Consider the following 21376-nt stretch of genomic DNA (forward strand, 5'->3'; position numbering starts at 1 on the left):
TGTCTTAAATGCCATCTGATTTTCACGAGTGAAATGAACAAAATACAATTTGCACACTTTAGAATATGTAGGAGAAAGTCAAAATTTACTGGAGTTCTTCAGAATGGTAGTTTGCTTGCCCTTTGGGGAGGTACATTAGCCTTTTGGATATGGTTACAAGACATCTGTAGGAGGAATCAGGTGCCCTTTGAAATTTTTTAAGTGGGCATGAATATACAAAGACATGTTTATTGAAGGTCTCAAAGGGAGTCATCAAGGTATCAAAACATTTTAAATCTTTTAAATATTTGCCTGTCATGTTAAAAAAAACTTGCTATTTTATTCTGTGTTTTGACATGAGCCGTAAGTTTGGCATAATAGAATTAATAATTTCACAATCTATCATCACAATGATAGCTGACAAACGCAAAGCATGGCCACAGTCTTTTCACCCACACTGGTTCCCTACCAGACAGTTTCTCAACTTATGTTGGAGGCAGCTGACACAACTCTCATTTCTACCTGTATCTCCACCTCTCAGAATTGTCTACACTCTGAGCTTCAGACCTGGGAGGGAAATTCAAGCCTAAGAGTGTATTAATGAAAACTTTACTACCCAAAAACTATTGGGCAAATTAACTGCTTAGAAAATATAAACTATGCCCTGTAACTACATTCTAAAAAAAAACATTTACGGATTCTATGGAAGTCTGCAACCGTATTCCTTTTGAACAAAATTTCTCATCCAGCTGTTGTTAATGTTGCTAACAGAAATAACCTTCCTTCCCTCTTACCTTTTTCATTGCTATCACATTATGTGTACCTCTCTCTGGACAACTCACCCAGTTTAATAATAGCTCCCACTCTCCAGCAGATCGAGGAGCTTTAGAAAGTTAATCAATTCAAGCTGTCACAAACTTCCCTGTGGCAGAATAAAATTTTAAAAATAAACTCAATTTCTAACTTCCAAAATTCGTTGCTAGGAGATACTGCAGATATGAGGTCCATAAATTACTTTCAACCTACTTGAAGAGGTCATTGACTGCCCACCCTATTCTTGGAATGACCTCTGCTCTCCTAATCCTAGCACATTCTAGATGAAGCAGCCCTGAATACTTTTGAAACTCTGAGAAATATATTTGTGGAATGTGACATTTGAAGAACAGGATAAAGGCAAAATTATGCTCAAGAAACCTGTCCTGAAAAAAACATCCCTCAGGATAAAGTGACTTGAAATGTAGTTTCACTCAGGAATTGATGAAACAATTGGAAAGTCATAACAACACTATTGGATTATAAACTAATGCTATATTGCATAATTTTCCACATCCAGTGTGATTGTAAATAGCATTGTGGGCATCTATCAACTTTTGCCATTGACACATCAACAAGATGACTTTACCCACCCAGTGCTGCTTTGAAACCTTGCTGTAGTTAAATCATTACCACAGGTATTAGGAAATAGGTACTGATGAGTCAATATTAATATTATTGGGATATTAATTCACCTACAACAATCAGTTCAACATATTGGGGGAAACATATTGGGACTCATTGCACCCTGCTTTTCACTCAAAGGAAATACCATCATTTTGCTTGACCATATCTCTCACTCAAAAGATGCTTGAAACATGCTTAACTACAGATGACTTTGTGGATATTGGTAAGAACTAACTAAAGCAATACTTCCATGCATAGCTAATTTGGAGGCCTGATTTAAAATCCATTCAGACATTTGCCAGTGCTAAATGGAGTTAGCAGTGACCCTGCTGCATTCAAAGTCATTGATAAGTGAACTCACCAGCGCACTTTGCACTCAGTGATTTGTTTCCAAAATAAATTTATTCGCTGTTGTACTCCAAGGGCTAGTGTTAGCCCTCATATCTGCGATTGTGGCCTATAGTTATATGCTTCCTCAGCTGGGCGGAAATCAAAAGTCATAGGTCTCCTCTTCTAATGTTGCCATTGAAAAATGCTTTAGGCAGATCTATATGAAAGCTCTGACTTCTTTATATTTGTGTGAAGAGGACTGAAACAGTCAAATTTAATTTTCATTAGGTGGGATTTAATTATATTTTGGATCATTTAATGACATTTAATTTATTTGCATTTAAAGTCACTTAGTGAATGAATTTCCCACAGAACAGAAAAGACACCATGGTTTTAAATGTCCATTCTTCATAAGGAATTATTACTTGGTACATTGATTTCTTCAATTTAAAACAACTCTGATCTACAGCACACTTTCCTGCAACATTTCTCCAATCTTTCTGTTTTGTAATTGCAGAATCTATGTCTTAAAATCAAAAACTAATGATGCTAATGTTTTCTTCTATCATGAATTTCTCTGGTGTCTAACATGTTCTTCTAATTTCCCCTCTTCCAACTATCTACATCTCAGGCAAAAGTGGATAACGAAATACTTGACTATAGGGATCTGGCTGCTCTCCCCAAAGTTAAAACTATCTATGATATCCAGCGGCCTGATCTGGTTTCCTACGAGCCATATTTCAGATCCGCATCAGAAGACAGACTTGAAAGACATAGTTTTGGGGAGGTACTGTGTAACTGAGAATGATTTTTATTCCATGGATTGTTTATTCCACCCAACATTTATTTCATACAAACGTGAAACAACCTTGGGTAGAAGATTTGTTTTCATGGCGTTGCATACTGTTTGTTTTGAAATGCTGACTGTGGGAAGTGACAGTAGTGTGAGTAATTTCTCTCGTTCTGCCAACTCATTGCATTCTTCAGCACCTGTGGTTAAAAATTGACTTTATGTCCAATGCCTTGGAATCCGAAAGAAAATAAAGTTAGTGTCAATTTGCATGTTGGCAGCAGTTGTTTTTTTTTAAATGACGCACATTAAATTATGTACTTTGCATACATTTAAATTTTGGAATTATGTTCCTAATCCTATGTTTGCAAAGCATGTAAATTAATATAACTTAACAGCTCTTAACTAAAGAGATAGTAGGAACTACTGATGCTGGAGAACCTGAGATAACACTGTGTGAAGCTGGATGAACAGAGCAGGCCAGGCAGCATCAGAGGAACAGGAAAGTTTGACGTTTCGGGTCAAGACCCTTCTTCAGAAATTTCTGAAGAACGGTCTCGACCCGAAATGTCAAACTTTCCTGCTCCTCTGATGCTGCCTGGCCTGCTCTGTTCATCCAGCTTCACACTGTGTTAGCTCTTAATTAAACTTGTTTTCCTGAAGTATGTCTATGAATTGCACTTAATGACTTGCATAGCATTGAAAGTGCCTCAGAAAATATGGCTTGAGAAGATGTATTGTACAAGTTGCCACATTTTTGTGGGAATAAAATGATCATTATAATGGTTGTCAATGGTGAGAGTAAGAGGAGGTGCTCCTTGTCACTGTTCAACCCTCTATGAGCCACAGGGTGCCCAATCAAGAGGGCGTCCCCTTAACCCATAAAAAGACTGTCTGTTGTTATTAGATAGTTTTTTAAAGAAGCTGGACCTTTCCCCACTACAGGTCAAAAGCCTGGAGCAGTAGGAAGAGACTATTAAGTGGTACTATCCACATTTAGCCTACAGACAGAGGTATTCCTTAATCAAACCCACCAATAAGATAATTCTGTCCTAACTCTACATGCCTCACTGACCTTTTAACCGACTCCCACAAACTGCATTAAATTTTACCTACTCTTTCAGGAACCTGACAAATGATTTCTGTTATTTGAACAAGCTACTAAGTGACAGCAAGTTAAAAGTGGTGTGTCTACATGTGAAATTAGGCACATTCAATTAGTATTAGTTTTACTGTGTGAACACAATTAATTAATAAATAAAAACAGCACACTTAAGACCGGCTTGACTGCTATAATGGAAGGAAAACTCTAACCAATCACCTTACAATCTGTCATATAATTTGTGCTTAACAAAGATCATCTCTGTAACATTTTTAACATGTATTTGTACTAAATGTCATCTTTTGTTATTCACTTTCTGTAGTCACTTGGGATGCTGTCACCATACTCACAGGTAATTCTGATCATTTTGTTCATTGTAGTATAACAGTTTATTTAGTTTAATTTTTTTTATTTTGAGTGCTCGCAGTCCTTACTTAGACCAAACTTTACTCCTTTCCCCTGCGCGGCCCCCAAAAATCTGCATTCTATCAAAATATTAACATACATATCTCTTGTAAATGTTTTGTTACATTCAAAGGAATTGTTTTCTACCCATCAACTTAAACGATTAATTGGTCATTTTGCAATCTATCTCAAAGTGCTTAGTTATAAATCTAAGACTTACATGTGTTCAGAATGTACTTTGGGACTGAAATCTGAGTGCAATAGTTTTGGCTCAATTCAGAGTCTGCTTACCTAGTGCAGCACATGCTGGTACTTGGGAGCTCTTAGTTTGCTATTCATACATGTTGTGTAATGTCTGCGTTAATTCAAAGACTTTGCACCAAGAGATAGCTTTTATTAATGCTCAATCAGAGCAAAAGCAGCAGTAGTGCATATCAAATCTCTGTTAAAAAAAACTAATTAGTTAGTGCACAAACACATACATTATCAAAGCAGAATTAAACAACTGTATTTTGTTTTAAAGCAAAAGGAACTAAATGCAGCATATTTCTTGTCAGAGAAATGTTTTCATCTGAAGCATTCTCAAATTGTTTTGGATTCAAACAGGGTTCACTAAATAACTGAATGGTTAAATGGCAATTATGCTTTTGTTCACAAAGTGCAGTGTGCATTGGGTGAAGTATTTCAGATGGAGAATTAGCTCAGTAGTTCAGAAATCTTCCCAACAGCTGGCAGCATTTCAATTGTTTTGTCAATGACGACAAGCTTTTAATCTGGAATCACAAAATTGCAAAACAACTGGCACAGTGGATTCCTGTGGTGGCTTGTAGCCTAAGGATATCACATTTAGTGAGACATTGCTGAGGAATTGATTCTTTATGATAAATAGATATTATCCACAAAATGTTGACAAAATGAATTGTTGAATCTTACAAATATTTGTTCATCCCTGCCCTCCAGCACAATACCCTCTCCGTCCAAACCATTAATGTACATTGATAGTTTTTACATCATTATAAACATTATACTATATTATAATCAGAACGAAGTTTACAATAATTATTATTTTATATACATATGTAGATTTTCCTTTGATTTGCAAAAAAAGTCATGAAACAGTCACAAAAACAAAGTTGCTGGAAAATCTCAGCAGGTCTGGCAGCATCTATGGAGGAGAAAACAGAGTTAACATTTAGGGTCCGGTGGCCCTTACTCAGAACTGATGGTGACTGGGAAAACATCAGTTTATATGCAGAAAATAGGGAGGTGCGTGGGGTAGGGAGTAAATGAGAGGATGGAGCGCAAACAGAAAGAAAGACAGTTTGTAGAAGGTGTGGAAGGTATGTTTGGGCCCTTGGATACAGGGGAGGGAGGAGTTAAGTGGGCAGGTGTTGCACCTTCGCCGGTTACAGGGGAAGGTGCCATAGGGCTGTGGGAGGTGTTGGGGATGGAGGAAGTGTGGACCCGGGTGTCCTGGGAAGGAAGGCGGACAAGGGAGGGAAGGGGCATATGTGTCTGGTGGTGGCATCTTGCTGGAGGTGGCGGAAATGGCGTCTGGTGATCTTCTGGATGTGGATGCTGGTGGAATGGTAGGTGAGGATAAGGAGAACCCTATCGCTGTTGCGGGAGGTAAGAGAAGGGGTGAAGGTGGAAGTGTGGGTGATGGGTCGGACCTGATTGAGGGCCCAAACATACCTTCCAGGAGAAGCAACGCTTCACCTGCACTCACAAGAATCTAATCTACTGCATTTGCTGCCACAATGTGGCCTCCTCTACGTTGGAGAAACAAAGCGTAGACTTGGCGACCACTTCGCAGAACATCTACGTTCTGCTCGCAATAAAGACCCTGAACTACCTGTTGCCTGCCACTTCAATGCACCACCTTGCTCCACGGCCAACATCTCTGTGTCCAGCTTGCTACAGTGTTCCAGTGAAGCCCAGTGCAAGCTGGAGGAACAACCCCTCATTTTCCGCTTGGGGATCCTACAGCCCTCCGGCCTCATTGTTGAGTTCAATAATTTTAGGGCCTAAACTCTTCCATGCCCCAAGCCCCCACCCGACACACCAGGCCTTGTTACCATATAGTCTGCCATTACACACCCGCCATTGTTAGTCACTAACAGTCCCCATTAACAACTATTCACCCTCCCAGCCTGATCGTTAGCAACTTCTTTATCTGTCCAACTGTCTTTGTCTCTCTTTGGGCTCCAACCTTTCGTTTTCTCCCTACCCAACCCACCTTCCTATTTTCTGCATATAAACTGACGCTTTCCCAGCCAAAATCAGTTCTGAGGAAGGCTCACCAGACCCTAAACGTTAACCCTGTTTTGTCCCCCACAGATGCTGCCAGACCTGCTGAGCTTTTCTAGCAACTTTGTTTTTGTTCCTGATTTACAGCATCTGCAGTTCTTACCGTTTTCATGAAACAGTCAATCTTGTATAATTTGTTGATACAGTTTGTATCTGAAATGAGTGTATTTTTCAATTAAATGAGAATTCTAGATATGCTGCATAATGACTGGGATATTTTCTCTTTTCCAATCTGTTAGATTTCTGGTCTAATAAATGTGTGGCAAGCCAGGGTGGATAATCTTTTAGCATATTACATTGGGTACAATGCAAGTACCTTCTATTGTAGCAATATTATGTAGTCAATGAATTCAGATATTTGTTTGCTCTCTGAAGCAAATTGTCCACCACATTTTTTTCCTTTCAATTAAGTATGAATTTCTTGGCTGAGTGAATGAATAGGTCACCCTGACCAGCGCCTTTGCTAATGCTAAATGTTGAAAGGTGTAGGAAAGTTAAACATCCTTTCAGTTTTCTCCTTTTTCATGTGAAAAGGTTTCTCACCTTCGCTTGGTGACGCTTTCCAATTGCTAACAAATACATTAAATTCATGAATTTCAGATGGACGTCATCATCTAAGCACTGAATTTAATTAAATCACAGGCTGTTTCAGTTCCGAAGGGACTGTACTACTGTGTAAATTACAAGGTTCAAATACAATATTGAAACATAATCAAACCTGTAAATTGTAGACCATGACGTCCACAGAGATTATATTAATTTATCTCCTGAGATTAGAAAACTTTTATTGTAACAATAAAGTTGCAATATTAAATCTGTTACAATAAGGCAACGCTGCAAGACATTTTCGTGCAAATCATTTTATTTTAAACATCGGAGTATGATTTGAGACTCATAAAAGACTGCAGTATATCTCTGTTCTGTTTAAAATCTGAACTTGTCAAATTTAGTTTGTTAAACTTAACAAGGATATTCTGATATGCTATACATCCATCCATCCATTCAGTTCAGATGCCTCTGCAGTTAAACATAGGTTATGACCAGCATTCTGATCTACAGTGAAAATGTTGCTGATTCGCAGATGATTTTTTTATTCCTTAAAAATGTTAACAAATTTTACAAATCAAATGTAATCTTGCCACTAAAATCAATTCACATAATGTGCTCAGTGCGATTTACTTAAATCCTACATATTAATGGGCCAGATATATTTCTGTGAATCATGTTCTAACATACTTTGTAGAATCCAAACATCCATTTCCTCAGTTATTGTATCTATTGTTATTAGAAGTGAGTACTTAACAGCTAACTTGGTACTAACAATGTTCGTGCTATGTTATGGTAGGACGTATATGATGGTATTGATTTAAGACAGAGGAGATCTTCCAGTCCTGGATACATTGACTCTCCCTTGTACAGTCGACATGGGATGTCTCCCACAATGCCTCGATCACCTCAACATTATCACAGACCAGGTAATGGATTTTCTTGCACCAGAATGTTTACCTTGTGAATAACCTTTTGAGTGTAACAATCTGTAGTAACATTCAAATTTTAAAGAAAATAAAACTCAACAAAAATAAACTGCTTTGTGTCAACTGCCACTTGATTGACCTAAAAAACGCAATATCAATTAACTGAATAGTCAGCAACTCAGGTAGCTCCAGCTATAAACATATTGTAATAATGTTTCATGATCTTATAAGACATGAAATGAGCAACATATAATTTCAGCCTTTAGACAGAAAAAAATATTTGTAGAGTGGAAAGAGTTCATTCTGGGTGAATGTTTTGACTATTATATATGCAGACAGGCAATTAATATTTCCATTGCCTGAATTTATACTCAGCTGAATGGGATAAATCAATTGCATTCAAAATGTGACATTGAAACGCGGTTTAAGAAGATACTGGATGAATAGATTGACCAGTGTAAAATCTGCCCCATAAAAATTGAAATGTACCTTTTTCGAACCAGTCACAAATGGAAGAAACTGACTGCACTGAAAAATATTCAACGAAAGAGCAACTAACTACATCATCATTTCATTCCATTTCATAAAATCACTTAGTTGTACATTTTCTTGCTTACAAGCAAGAAATAAAACAGTGAGCAGTCAGTTATATAAATGTCATCATTGCTGACTATGTTTGTCTTCAAAGTATGCTTATTCAGCAAGAGAAATCATTTAGACACTGTCACAAGTATTTTTCACTAGTTAGTACTTGTTAAACTCTGGTATTCATTTAGAATTGAGAATGAAAGTGACATCTGGGATTTAATGTCATCTCAATGACAATAGGTCACATTTGAGCATAGAGAAATCAGATATTAATTGAGTTTGATGCTTAAATATTTTAATAAATTACCAAAGAGCATTTCCAGAAACCATTTATTTCGTCCAAGGCAGGAAATCACCAACTAAATAAACACCCTTTAGAAATAGACACTGGGATGACAAAAATGGCCAGCAAGTTTATTTGGAGAATAGCTACTACATACACACCAGACAGATCTTGGGATCAGCCCCAAGTCTGTGCAGTGAAAACACATCTCAACATTAGGGGAACTACAGTTGGTCTCTGAGTTCTTACATCAGGGAATGGAAAATCAAACAGAAATTCTGCTTCCCAGTCATATATTCCAAGCCATCGTGAGATTAAATGTGAATGGGTGGACATTGATTGAGAGCAGGCTTATAAGAACATAAGTCAAGGTACAGGAGTAAGCATTTGGTTCCTCAAAGCCTGCTCTACCACTTAATAACAACATGGCTGATTTGATCCTGACTTTAACTCCACTTCTTGACTTGCGCTTTTAACCTTTGACTGCCTTTTGAATCAAAAATCTGTCTCACTTAGCCTTGAGTGTATGTGCTGTGCTCCAGCATGCTCTTTTGTGTAGTAAATTTGAAAGATTAACAACCACCTACAAAAGTACCTCTTTTTCATCTCCACCTTAAACAAGAGACCCATTATGTTGAAGTGCAAATTTCAAGGTTTCCTCATCTTTTACCCTGTCAAACCACCTCAGAATTTTATGTTTCAATAAGATCTCCACTCATTCTTCTAAGCTGTAATGAATAAAGCCTAAGGCTGCTCAAGCTGCCCTCTTAAACCAATCCCTTCATCCTAGGAACCAACCAAGTGAACCTTTCCTGAATTGTCTCCAACATAAATGTAACCCTTCTTAAATAAATTGTCTAAATCTCATTTTGTTTCTGTTAGCAGTTAATAGAAATCTGCACTTTAAATTCTAAAGACTTCAACTTTCAGCAGGGTTTTAACAAGGTGTATACTGAAAGAAAAGTTGGGCTTTATCAGACAAAATGTACATGGGTGAGTGGACAAAGATCTGGCAATGAAATATAATGTAGAAAAATATGTAGTTACCCATTTTGGCAGGCATAATGAAATCAAAGTGTAATATCTAAGAGGTGAAAGATTGCAGAACTCTGGCATACAGAGGGACCTGAATATCATCACGTATGTTAGTATGCAGGCATAGCAAGTAATTAGGAAAGCTAATAGAATATTTTCATTTATTGCAAGGAGATTTGAATACAGAAATAAGGAGGGTATGTTTCAGTTGTACAAGGCAATGGAGTTCTGTATGCAGTATTCGACAACTTATTTGAGGAAGAATGTAAATACATTGAAAGCAGTTCAGAGAATTTCTATCCTTCCAGTGCTGGAGTGGGCAGATTATTTTACGAAGATAGGTTAAACAGTAGTAGACTTGTATGTGATGGCGTTTACAAGAGTAAGAGTTGACTTCATTGAAATATACAAGATCCTGAAAAGTCTTGACAAGTTAGATGTGGAAAGGATTTTTACTCTCAGAGGAAAGTCTAGGACTGGAGGCCAGTGTTTAAAAGTAGAGTATTGCCCATTTTAAGCAGAGACAAAGCAATTTCTTTCATGTGTCTTTGGAAATCTCCTGCAAAGGAAGTGAAAGCAGAACCTTTGAATATTGTTAAGACAGACTTGGAATAGTTCTTGACGAACAAGGTTGTGAAAGGTTATCGGGGATAATAAGAATGTGGGATTACAGATTTGAGATTATAGTCAGGTCAGCTATAAATGTATTAAATGGCAAAGCAGGCTCAAGAGACTAAATGCCTTATTTGTATGTATGCGTATTCATGGAAGGAGGACAAAGTTGTATGCAGTGTGGCAGGTGTGCTGTACCAATGTTCCATATATTTGTAACATGACTTCCCTACTTTGTAGTCCATCTGCTTTACAAAAAAGACCTACATCCCACTTACAGTATTTGCATGCTGACATTTTCTTACAAATGTATATGAACGTCCAGATCCTACAGAATTTTTCGGTCTCTCTCAATTTAAATAACGTTCTTTTCTATTCTTCTCACCTGGTTGGAAAACTTCACATTTTAATCCATCTGCCAAGCTTTTACTGAATCTTAAAACTTTCCTGTATCCCCTTCAAATTCTTTGAACAGAAATCTGTGCTCTTCTCATGTGAGTTTAGATGTGAGAAGAGAACATAATTAGGTGGAGTGAGAGTATACGTGAGCTCCACTGTTCTCTCACCTCCTACAGAGTTAAGCCCATGGTTGATCTTCCTGCCATGCTGCCAGTTGAAGTCTCAGTGGCTAGTCAATGATCTTCTTGCCACCAGGAATAACCCTGCTGCAGATGAGCCTGTCACCGTGCAGCAAGTAAAACGGCTAAAACAGAAGGTGTAAATGGTCATCTCCGTATGGTGGAGGGAGGTCTCTTGACCAAATGCTGAGTTCCCGATCAAGGCATTGCGATGAGAGTAGTCCATTGAGAGGAATCCCACTGGTTGACCTGCTTTGTTCCCTATGCCCCTCTTGATGCAACTTCCACAACTTCTCAACCCCCAACACCAAGTCATACTCCCCACCACAACTATAAGGCACCCTTGGGCTGCATCACTTTGAGATCCTGGGAGTCTGCTTTTTGTCCTTCTGGCAGCAGCCACCGCCTCACCAGAAGGGCAGCACAGTCATAAGACATGGCTGGCAGCCCTTGGTAGGCGAGAATTCCATCTCTGGGTTCTTGTTTGCTGAGAAGGTCCTCAGCTTTGTTGGCTTATTGTTTGGGCGAGAATATCAAAAAGAGACAACACAAGTCCCTTGCCAGCTCTCCATCCAACAGGTAAGAGTATGGCATCTCAAAAGTTGTGATGTTTTTTGTGTCCTCCTCAAAGTTTGCTTCCCACATATTGTGTTGTCAGAAAATTTGCTGCAGATTTTAATTTTATGTATAGATTGTATCTTTAGATTGTAAATACCTGATGCCTCGATACCAATCCTTGTAGATCTCCAGAGTTAGCGGTTTGCCAATCTAAAAATAATCCATTTATTCCAACACTGCATTTCCTACTAGTTAGTGAGTCATCAGTCCCTCCTCAGTTATCTAGTTGGCTGAACGGCTGGTTTGCAATACAGAGCAATGTCAACAACACAGGTTCAATTCCCAATTAGGCTGAGGTCACCATAATGTCTTTGTCTTCTAAAACTCATCTCTTGCTCTGTAATTATGTGTAATTGTGTTTATTTGAGTTTAAGATACTAGTTTCAGACACAACCTCAAGCTGAGTCTGAAATTTGATGACATTATAATGAGTCTCGTCTAAGGAATCTTTATGATGCTCATTTTCACATGTAAGGTTTCAAAATTGATTAGGAATTAGCAAAGATGTCATTCAGCTGTTCAATTGATCTGTACCTCAATTCCATCTCAACATCTTGGTTTCCTACCTCTACCTACCTGAGGAAAACCTAGCAAACTCTGTTTCAAATTTTCAAGTGAACTATCCCCTGAAGTTTTTCAGGAGAGTGATTGGGGAATGGTAATTGGCCTTCGTGGAACTAGGGAGGAATATCATCAAACATAGGTGGCAGAATTATGCACAAAATACCAGATTCTAGCATTGATTCCTGGATAAAAAGAGAATGGCAAACTGAAGAATGATTCTATGTTATTTAATATATGATTTTTCTTCAAGGTGTGACCAGGGCTCTTTTATAAAATGTAATCAATGTGAAGCTTTAACCCACATTTCTATTGGCGTTTACTAAGGTCAGACTCATGGGAGCCTGTGTCCCAGCCTCTGTATTTTAAAATTTGAATGTGGGTCAGCAACTCTTGAAAAGTTTGTCTATGATTCCACCACTGACATAAGGCAGCCAGATTTAGTAATGAGAAACACCAGGCCAATCTATATGTGCGTCCTTGAAGCCAACATCAATGAGCTCCAATTTAAAAACAGCTTTAGTTGTTAAGCACATGGTAGACATAAAACTTTCCAACTTTATCACAACATTCATCCAGAGTACCAGACATAGTTGGAGAACAAAGAAATACAATGATATAACACAAAGCAGATATTTCACTGGATGCAGAATATTCACAAACTGTGCTTTTAATCATCTTCATGTGCTAAGAAAGGCGTTGATTCCCTTGTATCACAATCTATTTCATAAATGAGATTAAATGTTATATCTCTGTAAATAAATACACCTGCAAGTAGATGTTGCATCAAGTGTAGGCAGCCTAACTAATCCATACCAGTATTGATGCGTAATAACTGTTTTCCTATATCCATTTTCATATAATGCTTATCAGATTTCTGCTATTACCATTTCCCTCATGCTGATTTAGCTTCTCTGAACTGCATTAATGCTGTTTGTGTCAACTACTCCTTCTAGTGGCATGTTTCACATTCTTACCATTCTTTGTGAGAAAGGTTTTTACTTGGATTTGCTGCTGGATTTACTTTTTTTTATTCACTCAAATGTGAGCATCACTGGCTGGCCAGCATTTATTGTCCTTCCCTAGTTGCTCTTGAGAAGATGTTGGTAAGCTAAACTAATGGCAATCTTATGTTCATTACATGTAGTTTTCGACTCTGACAAATGGAAACATTCTCTCTATGTGTACCTTATTAAACACTTTAATTATCTTGGAAATCTGTATTTTGCTTGGAAAAGAATGTTAGTCCTCTCAGTTTTTGCATCATATCTGTGAACCTTTTTTTAAATCTTCCTGCCTGACCTTTTACAATATGGAAATCCAAACCATATGCAACTTTCAGAATATGGTGTAATGGACATTTAACACAGCATCTCTCATTTTTATTCTGATCTTTTAGAATTGTGGCTCAGGCCTAATTTATTGGGTTTGATAGCCTTATTAACCTCTACTGCTTCTGGCGATTTGTGCATTTAGATGTCAAGATTTTATTTGAATAATTTGAACTACTCATAAATGTCATAATGTGCCCAAATAGTTTGATTTTTTTACAAGTAAATATGCTTAATATGTTTTTCGTTACATTTTCTACCTCATTTCAGAGTGAAAGCAACTTAAGATTTCAAGTAAAAACATGCCCTGACTTAGTAATCAGCGAAGAGCAGCTTTTCATAGCAGTTCAGATATCGAGATAATTTGAATTTCAGTTTGATCACTGTAGGATGATTTGTATGAATGCAGAATTTAATCTCAAGTGGTTAAATAGGTGGTGAACAGTTATGCATAGTTTACCTTCTGATACTCATCATATTCATAAATGGCCACCCACAGCTATTTTTGACATAGCCAATCATAAACTGAAAAAAAAACACGTTAATATCTCTTAAGGATTGACCTAACGAACAACAACAATTTTCAGCGTATTGGATGTTAGAATTGAGTGCTGCATTTTTTGCTTCGTGATTGTGAGAGCAAAAAGCAATATAAAACTTGCAGAAATTGTTTATACTTCATTGTCCTTCCTGAATCCACATTTAATCAATAATTTATAGCAATCCAGGTTGATGTGCAAGTACTTTAGCATTTGCATTGATCTTGGTTTATCCAACAAATTTGTATCGTAATCCATGGAAATGCTAAAGGAATTTATTGTTAAGATACTTGTCGACACAACTTAACTTCTTTTTCTTACATCTTGCATTTTTCCAGCATGTGAGCATTTATCTTCTTTTCAGGCAATGTGTCATTTCTCATGTAGAAAATTTACAAGGGGTATCACTTCTTTCATACTCTGCACTTCAGTCTCTCAGGTTCTGAACTGGTAACATTGGAACTTATCATTACAGTAACAAGAGTTTTGCCATTGCTTTTTATCTTTTACTTAATTTACAAAGTTGACAACCTGTTTTTAACAAATTAAATTTTGGTTCTTACTGGCATGCACTTTTGACCATGTTTATACCGAAACATTGAAGTCCTTTACAGAGCTGTTTACTCAAGCACCGACTGCTGATTTCAACTGATTTCAATGAAAATAATACTCGGTCATACATGTTCATGCAGTGCCAATATGACTTATAAGATTAGTCATTGATTTAGTTTCATATATTCAATTGCATTCATTGAGCCTACTGGTGGGGGTATGAATGAAGAGGGTGCACATTTGGTTTATTTTTATCTTCACACCTCTGGTTCTCCTATATGTTTAAAGAGAAGAATGTAACTTTTTAAAGTCTCTTATTCCCCTGTATTTTTGAATGGTGTTTTACTATGTTCAAGTTCTTACTTTTGTTCTGAATGTGTATGCCAGATAAGTAATGGAATTCTTAAAAAATTTTCTTGATATCTCACCTCAGTTGCACTTCAGTACTTATTAACCCTCCCTACAGAGACACGTTACTTTATCTGAGTCACATCAAACTGTTGAAGACATCGTGTGTTGGATTTTATGTTATTACTACCACCACTATCCCACCACCAAGTTACAGGCAGCAGGGGAGATGTCAGGTCAACCACTTGCCAATGTTCCAATTGAGGCCTCTCAGTGAACAACTAATGCACAATTCAAAGTCTCATCGACTGCTACTCCATTTTTACAGGGAGTTTTAACCCCATGGGTGGCTGGTCAGTGAAAAGGGGAAAGCATCCTTTCTGAACTCATCCGAGAACTTCCACCAAACCACCATTTTGAGTCTCTGTATCACCCTGTCCATCCAACATCCCCCACACCTTACTTGGCCCTGCTGGTGGCATTACCAAGAGCTATGTTTTAGCGAGTTTAGAAAGCGGGACATAACAGCAGCGCTTCATTGGAGACTCACTGATGATGTTACCTAGGATGGTGATGAAACGTCTGAAAACTAACCTTCCAGCTCAGCGAGCAAACTCACATCCAGCTATGTTTTACTTTGTCTGATGCCATCTGATGTTCCTTTTTATCCAGTGCGACTGATCATGGTGTGCCAATGCTGCTGACCACTAATTGGACTGCAGCTCTATAGAGAAGGCCAAGAGTCTTAGGTATTTTTAGATCACCTTATTTGGAAATATTATTCCACATCTGGAGCAGGTGGGACATGAACCTTGTTCTCCTGGCCCAGAGGTAGCGATATTACACTGTGCCACATTGGTCCTCCAGGGGTCCTCCTGAATAATAATTGAAGGGCTAATGCCTGGAGAATTAGAGCAGACCAAGTGGAGCCGGTGTGTCCCTGACTTTTATGCCAGTCTTTGGGTATCAGCCTTTAGGACATAATCCAACTCCTTGTTTGTGAAGGTCACTGGCTAAAATGTAACCCATTAACCCTTTCTATAACATGTCAAATAAAATCACACTTATCTCCTATCAGTATATTGATTGGGTTAAGAAGGTGAGGTCGACACCCCTCTAATAACTAAAACCAAAACACCCAGTAAGCTAGCCTCACCTCATAATCTGTTAAAAGAAATGTGAAAAGCGGTATAACCTGCCTCTCAGCTCCCAAAATGTTATAAAGGAGTGGTTAAATAGAATAAAATCCTTTTATTTACTTTATAATCAACAAGTAAAAATTTATTTATCTAACTCCAACAGTAAAACAATTAATAGAACAACTAACAAACCAAATAATTCCTCTCTAACTATTCCCGAGTAAACAAAGTTATAATGGCTGTTCCAATAAGTATAAGCCCCACTTATATAAACCAAAGTGACAAGAACTTATAAGTGATAAGTCTTCCAGAATGCTCTGCACCTCTCTGCTGATCCTCAGTGAGGAACAACTTTCTCTGTCAAATTCTTGTGTCTGGAATATTAGCTAAGAGTGCCGCTGTACCTTTAGTTTAGATGATGATTTTCTGAGAGCTTAGGTAGTTCTGTGAGAGCCAGTGATTGATTCTTTGTTAGCTGAGAGCTGTTCTCTTGGCAAATGATAGTTGACTTCACACCAATTTTCAAATGCCCTCTTCTTTTATACCCTTGACAACCTGTTAATTTCTTACAATGGGATTAGCCCTAGGTTGTCAAAACCGTCAGATTTAAATTTAATTGGGTTTTGGCATCTAAAGCCTAGTTTTAATTAATTGGCTAAATTCAAAAACCTGTTGTCTTGGTAAAAATGCTGCTTTGCCTGCTAACTGTGTAGCCTTTTAATACAATGTTTCACTTTCAAGAATTCTCTGTGCATTTGCTTCTGCCTGCAAGCCTTTTTTTTAATCTCCAAGCCAAAAAAAATCATTATTTAAAGGGACCATGCACTCTTCCATCTTATCATTTTGTGAACATCAAATACTCTAACTAACTTTGCAACAATCAATCAATACATTCAATATAGTTGCAAATTCATTTTCATTCTTTTCCTTGAAACAACCATGTGACTGATAGACTCATACAGCATGGAATCAGTCCAATAAGTCCATGCCGAATATAATCCCAAACTAAACTAGCCCCACCTTCCTGCTCCTGACCCATATAGCTCCAAACCTTTCCTATTCATGTACTTACCTAAGTGTTTTTGAAAATGTTTTAACTGCACCTATCTGCATTACTACCACAGGAAGTTCATTCCACACACAAACTTTACGACAGGGTAAAGAAAATTGCAGGAGGAAAGAAAGGAAGAAATCAACCAAAGACAGTTTTTATATAAAGGGTCTGCATTCTTTTGGTTTTTCTCCTTTTGGCTTCACTTTCCTGATTCATCCAGTTGGAAGCTATCACTTCTCATTTCTGTGATCGTCAAACCCCAATATTCTATTGCAATGTCATCACACAACACACTGGGAATCAGAAACTCTACATATTTTATTTAATGTGTCCCATTCTACTCTATAATTACTAAACAGGATGACTGGAGGAACTCTTTTGCATGAAATTTATAGCACCTGCAAAAATATTTTATGAATAAGCATTCTTTGAAGAGTTTAGATATTTAAACAAATTTCAACTTTCAATAGTTGCTACAAAATTGGGTAGTCCTTTTTAAGAAACTAAATTACATGACATGAAATTTGAGTAGGTGAAATATTGTTGAATTATTAAACACTGAAATTTGTTTTGAAAGAAAACAAAACTTTAGGAAAGCATTGAATCATTAATTTGGTAGTTTGCCACTCCAAGTATAATTCTGCTACTTTAACCTAGGTGAAAATAATTTACATTGCTTTTGGAATTAATTATTATCTTTGGAGTTACAGCTGCTTTATTTCTTTAATTATGTGAAAATGCTAGATTTCTTGACTCAAGGAAAAGCTATTTTTTAGTGTCTAGGGAGTCTTGAGGTCAACTGTCAAAAATACAGTGTCAAATGTTACAATGAGGATTAGACCATTATAGTTTCTTGACAGAAAATTGAATTTGACATGACAAGCTGTAAAGGGCGATTGGAAAAAAGCATTCTTTCTTTCCAAAGCCGCCTTATGGGCTCAAGAATACGTATAAGTGAGAATCCTCAATTTCACCTTTGATGCTTCACCTAGTAAGGTGCAAACAATCTGGCCAGGAGTTTCACTTACCATGTGTTCTGGCAAGGAAGCCACTAAATGGCATCTTTGACAAAGAAACATGAATGGTATAGGACCGGTTTAGAGTGAGGCAGTGAGTGTAGTGAAGTGGGAAGTAAGAATGGGCTTTAGAGCTTCTAGTATTATCCAGCAAGTTTTAAAATCCTTTGTGATCACTTTCCTGACATGTTGAAAACAAATTATTGTTCACATATAAAAGAAAATGTTGATTCTGAATTACAATGGTGATTGTCACCCCACTTGTGGAAATGTAACAGCCGTAACAGTGTAACCAGAACTGGCTGAACTCACAAAAGCAACAGGTATGACTTCCTTGACCGTGCAAGTTCCTTGCTAGAAGGACATGGTTCTCTGAACAGATTACTTATTCTTATTTGCTTCAAAGCCTTCACCTTTGATTTATTTGATTTTTTTGCTGCTTTATTTGCACTTCTTTGGAGGCATTGAAAGTGGCCGGAGTTCACCTTATTACACCCAGCTAGACATCAAGCCAAGCCCTGCTCAGACACCTACACATTTCCATATACCAGGTAGGAGCTTATGCACTGACCGGCATGGCTTGAATGCTACAATGAAAATAAATGGCATTTCTAGATTACATTAAACTAATACGTTCAAATGTAAACATTTCACAGCGCAGCAAAACAAAATCACAGGCAGAGCAGTGGCACATGCCATTTATTCAGGCACAATGACAAAGCATCTTAAACTCTTTTTGATATCGGGGTGTAACTTTTTTAATGTATTAAACATTGACAAGTAAGTAGAGAGTAAGTGAAAAGAAGTGAAAGTCATAATTGTAAATGGCATTCTTTAACCAAACTGAATGAAATTCATCTTAAATAATACATTATATAAGATATTTGAACGGCATATTCCACTGCTAATTGTTTTCATCTTTTGAAATGAGCTCTTAATTACCAAAGAAATGTTTTCTATGTATATTTTCCTGCAGAGAACTTGAGTTTTGCAAAAAGTTCCATTGGTCATCAATTACTTATCCTTTTGAGAACCATGATATGATTTGGAGAGAACTGATGCACTTTTTTTCATGTAATTGATTAATTGAAAATGCTTGAGATTCAAGATGAGGCTGTCTCTTAAAAAAAACATAAAGAGTAAGAGTTTGTCTCCATGAATGTCCTGACTATCCTTTATAGTGTCTTAACAGATATTGGACATCTCACATGTTTTGAATTTCCTTACATCACATACATTATAATAAAATAGTTCAATGGGCAACATGATGGTACATTTCACTTGCACGTTAACATGGTGCCAGGGCAGAACATGAATATGGTTTATCAACAATAGCCAAAGCTGTGCATAGAGGAAGACAGAGAATAGGCACCTGGCAGCAAAATGTAATGAAATTTACTAAGCATATTGCATTGCCATTTATGCACATCTACCTGAGGAAAATATCATTAAGCATTAAGCATACATCCCTACAGTTAGGGAATGTGCTTGATCAAGTGAGAGAAGAAAAAATCTTTACATTCAGGCACAATAATGGCCCAGAAATTCAAATGAAATAATTAATCCACATTGCAGCATGATAGATTGGTGTTGCACGTAAGAGCCATGTGGAAATCCTGACACAGCTGACTCCACAGAAATTGGCCAAGAAATTGACATTTCCACGGGGCAACTTCCTAGCATCTGTAACCACCCCAAAAAAAGGCCCTTACTCTGAATTTGTCGGAAATTTTAATAAGTTTCCCATTGATTTATGCATAATGCTTACTCAGGATAAATGAGTGGAATTAAAACCTGATCTAACTCCTGAGTAACGATCCCACCCATTGATTAACCGCCCCTGGCCCTCGACAACACAGGAGTTGACACTCCCATCAAACAAATCAATTTCTCCCTACCAAACCAATTAACCCACCCAAACCAACCCTTTGGTCTACTCTAGGCATTTATCCACTTACCTGATATCCTAATTAACTCCTTACCCTCTTAGCTTCCTATCTCCCCCCAATCTGAACCCCTCACCGATCTGGCACCGTATTCACCTCATCCACCTGCAACCCTATCCATTACCCAGCATATCCCACAGCCACACAAGCCTTTAATCTAGCAGGCAACCTACTCTCTGGCATGCTAACCCCTCATCTACCTGACACCCTACTCCCAAACTTACACACTTATCCTTTTTCAGTAGCTTTGAAAGTGCGTCCACTCGCATGAAATTGCTATCTTCCTAAATTTAGATCTAAATATCATATATACAACTGATTGCGCATGCCTCTGCAATAGAATAGTGTGAAGTGACTTAATAATCAGATTTGTAAGCCACTTTACGTTTTTCTTTGCTGGATAATTAGTGGAGCAGTTTTCATATCAAAAAGTCATCCAACATTTTGTCAATGTCATGGAAGTGCTAATACTTCCCTTCATTTATTTGTTTGTCGGCTTTCTGATGGTTTTCTTTTCAGTGAATATTACTTATTATCTAAAAGGACAATCAGACATGTATCATGACTACAATGTAATACTAATCTCCAATTATCACAACCTCATGCTGCTACATTCATTGAATTTGCTTGAATTGTTTTAAGGCCGCCTTCATTGCATATTCCAAGTATGCACTACATGTATTCAAATATTATGATCAATATGCAATGAAAACCATCTTAGAAATTGAACATTGCTAGTATTTTGAATCAGCTAACATTGGTAATAATGTTCAAATTTGACTGTTGACATAGTTTGAACGGGGGTAACTAGTCAACTAAATTGATATGGGTATCAGGTTCATGAACGATGTTAACTTAGGGAGCCTGAAGCTGCAGTTTAAACAATTATGTCACTAGACCAAGATTTTATATTTTTATAAACTGCTTGCACACTGTTAAGATCCTATAATTAACTCAAGCATGCCTCTCTTGGTCAACGCAGTTTCAGAATAATGCACTGTTTCTGCATGATGCACTGTTTCAATTTAATACATTTGCAACTTATTAATAATAGCTATCCTTGCTTTCTTCTCTTTCCTTTAGCAAGTGGAGAAATCACTAATATCTACAGGAAGCCCCCTATCTATAAGCGACATGGTACTATCTGCTTGACTCTTATACTTAAACCTTGAAACGTTTACATTTTTAATAAATGTGAGAGTAGAACTTACCTTTCCTTAGTGCTGTGAAGCCCAGTTAAATCAAAGCTCATAAGGTAAATTCAAATTTAAAATAATAGCATACAAATTGCAATTGATGCTGTGAGCTTGGTTGTACATTTCAAAATTTTAAATTAAATTATTTA

General features: G+C 37.3%; 1 protein-coding gene across 4 annotated transcripts in view; it reads left to right on the forward strand.

Moving 5' to 3' along the window:
- ablim3 (actin binding LIM protein family, member 3) overlaps positions 1-21376 on the forward strand; it is a 316208-nt gene that overhangs the window by 233829 nt on the left and 61003 nt on the right. For all 4 annotated transcript variants that reach the window (XM_059650745.1, XM_059650743.1, XM_059650744.1 and 1 more), the window contains 5 exons: positions 2381-2536; positions 3964-3993; positions 7702-7831; positions 18547-18636; positions 21115-21168. In XM_059650745.1, coding sequence (XP_059506728.1) covers positions 2381-2536; positions 3964-3993; positions 7702-7831; positions 18547-18636; positions 21115-21168 — 460 coding nt within the window. The remainder of the gene's footprint in view (positions 1-2380; positions 2537-3963; positions 3994-7701; positions 7832-18546; positions 18637-21114; positions 21169-21376) is intronic.

The sequence above is a fragment of the Stegostoma tigrinum genome, chromosome 13 (assembly GCF_030684315.1).
Source record: "Stegostoma tigrinum isolate sSteTig4 chromosome 13, sSteTig4.hap1, whole genome shotgun sequence".
NCBI classification, from domain to species: Eukaryota; Metazoa; Chordata; class Chondrichthyes; order Orectolobiformes; family Stegostomatidae; genus Stegostoma; species Stegostoma tigrinum.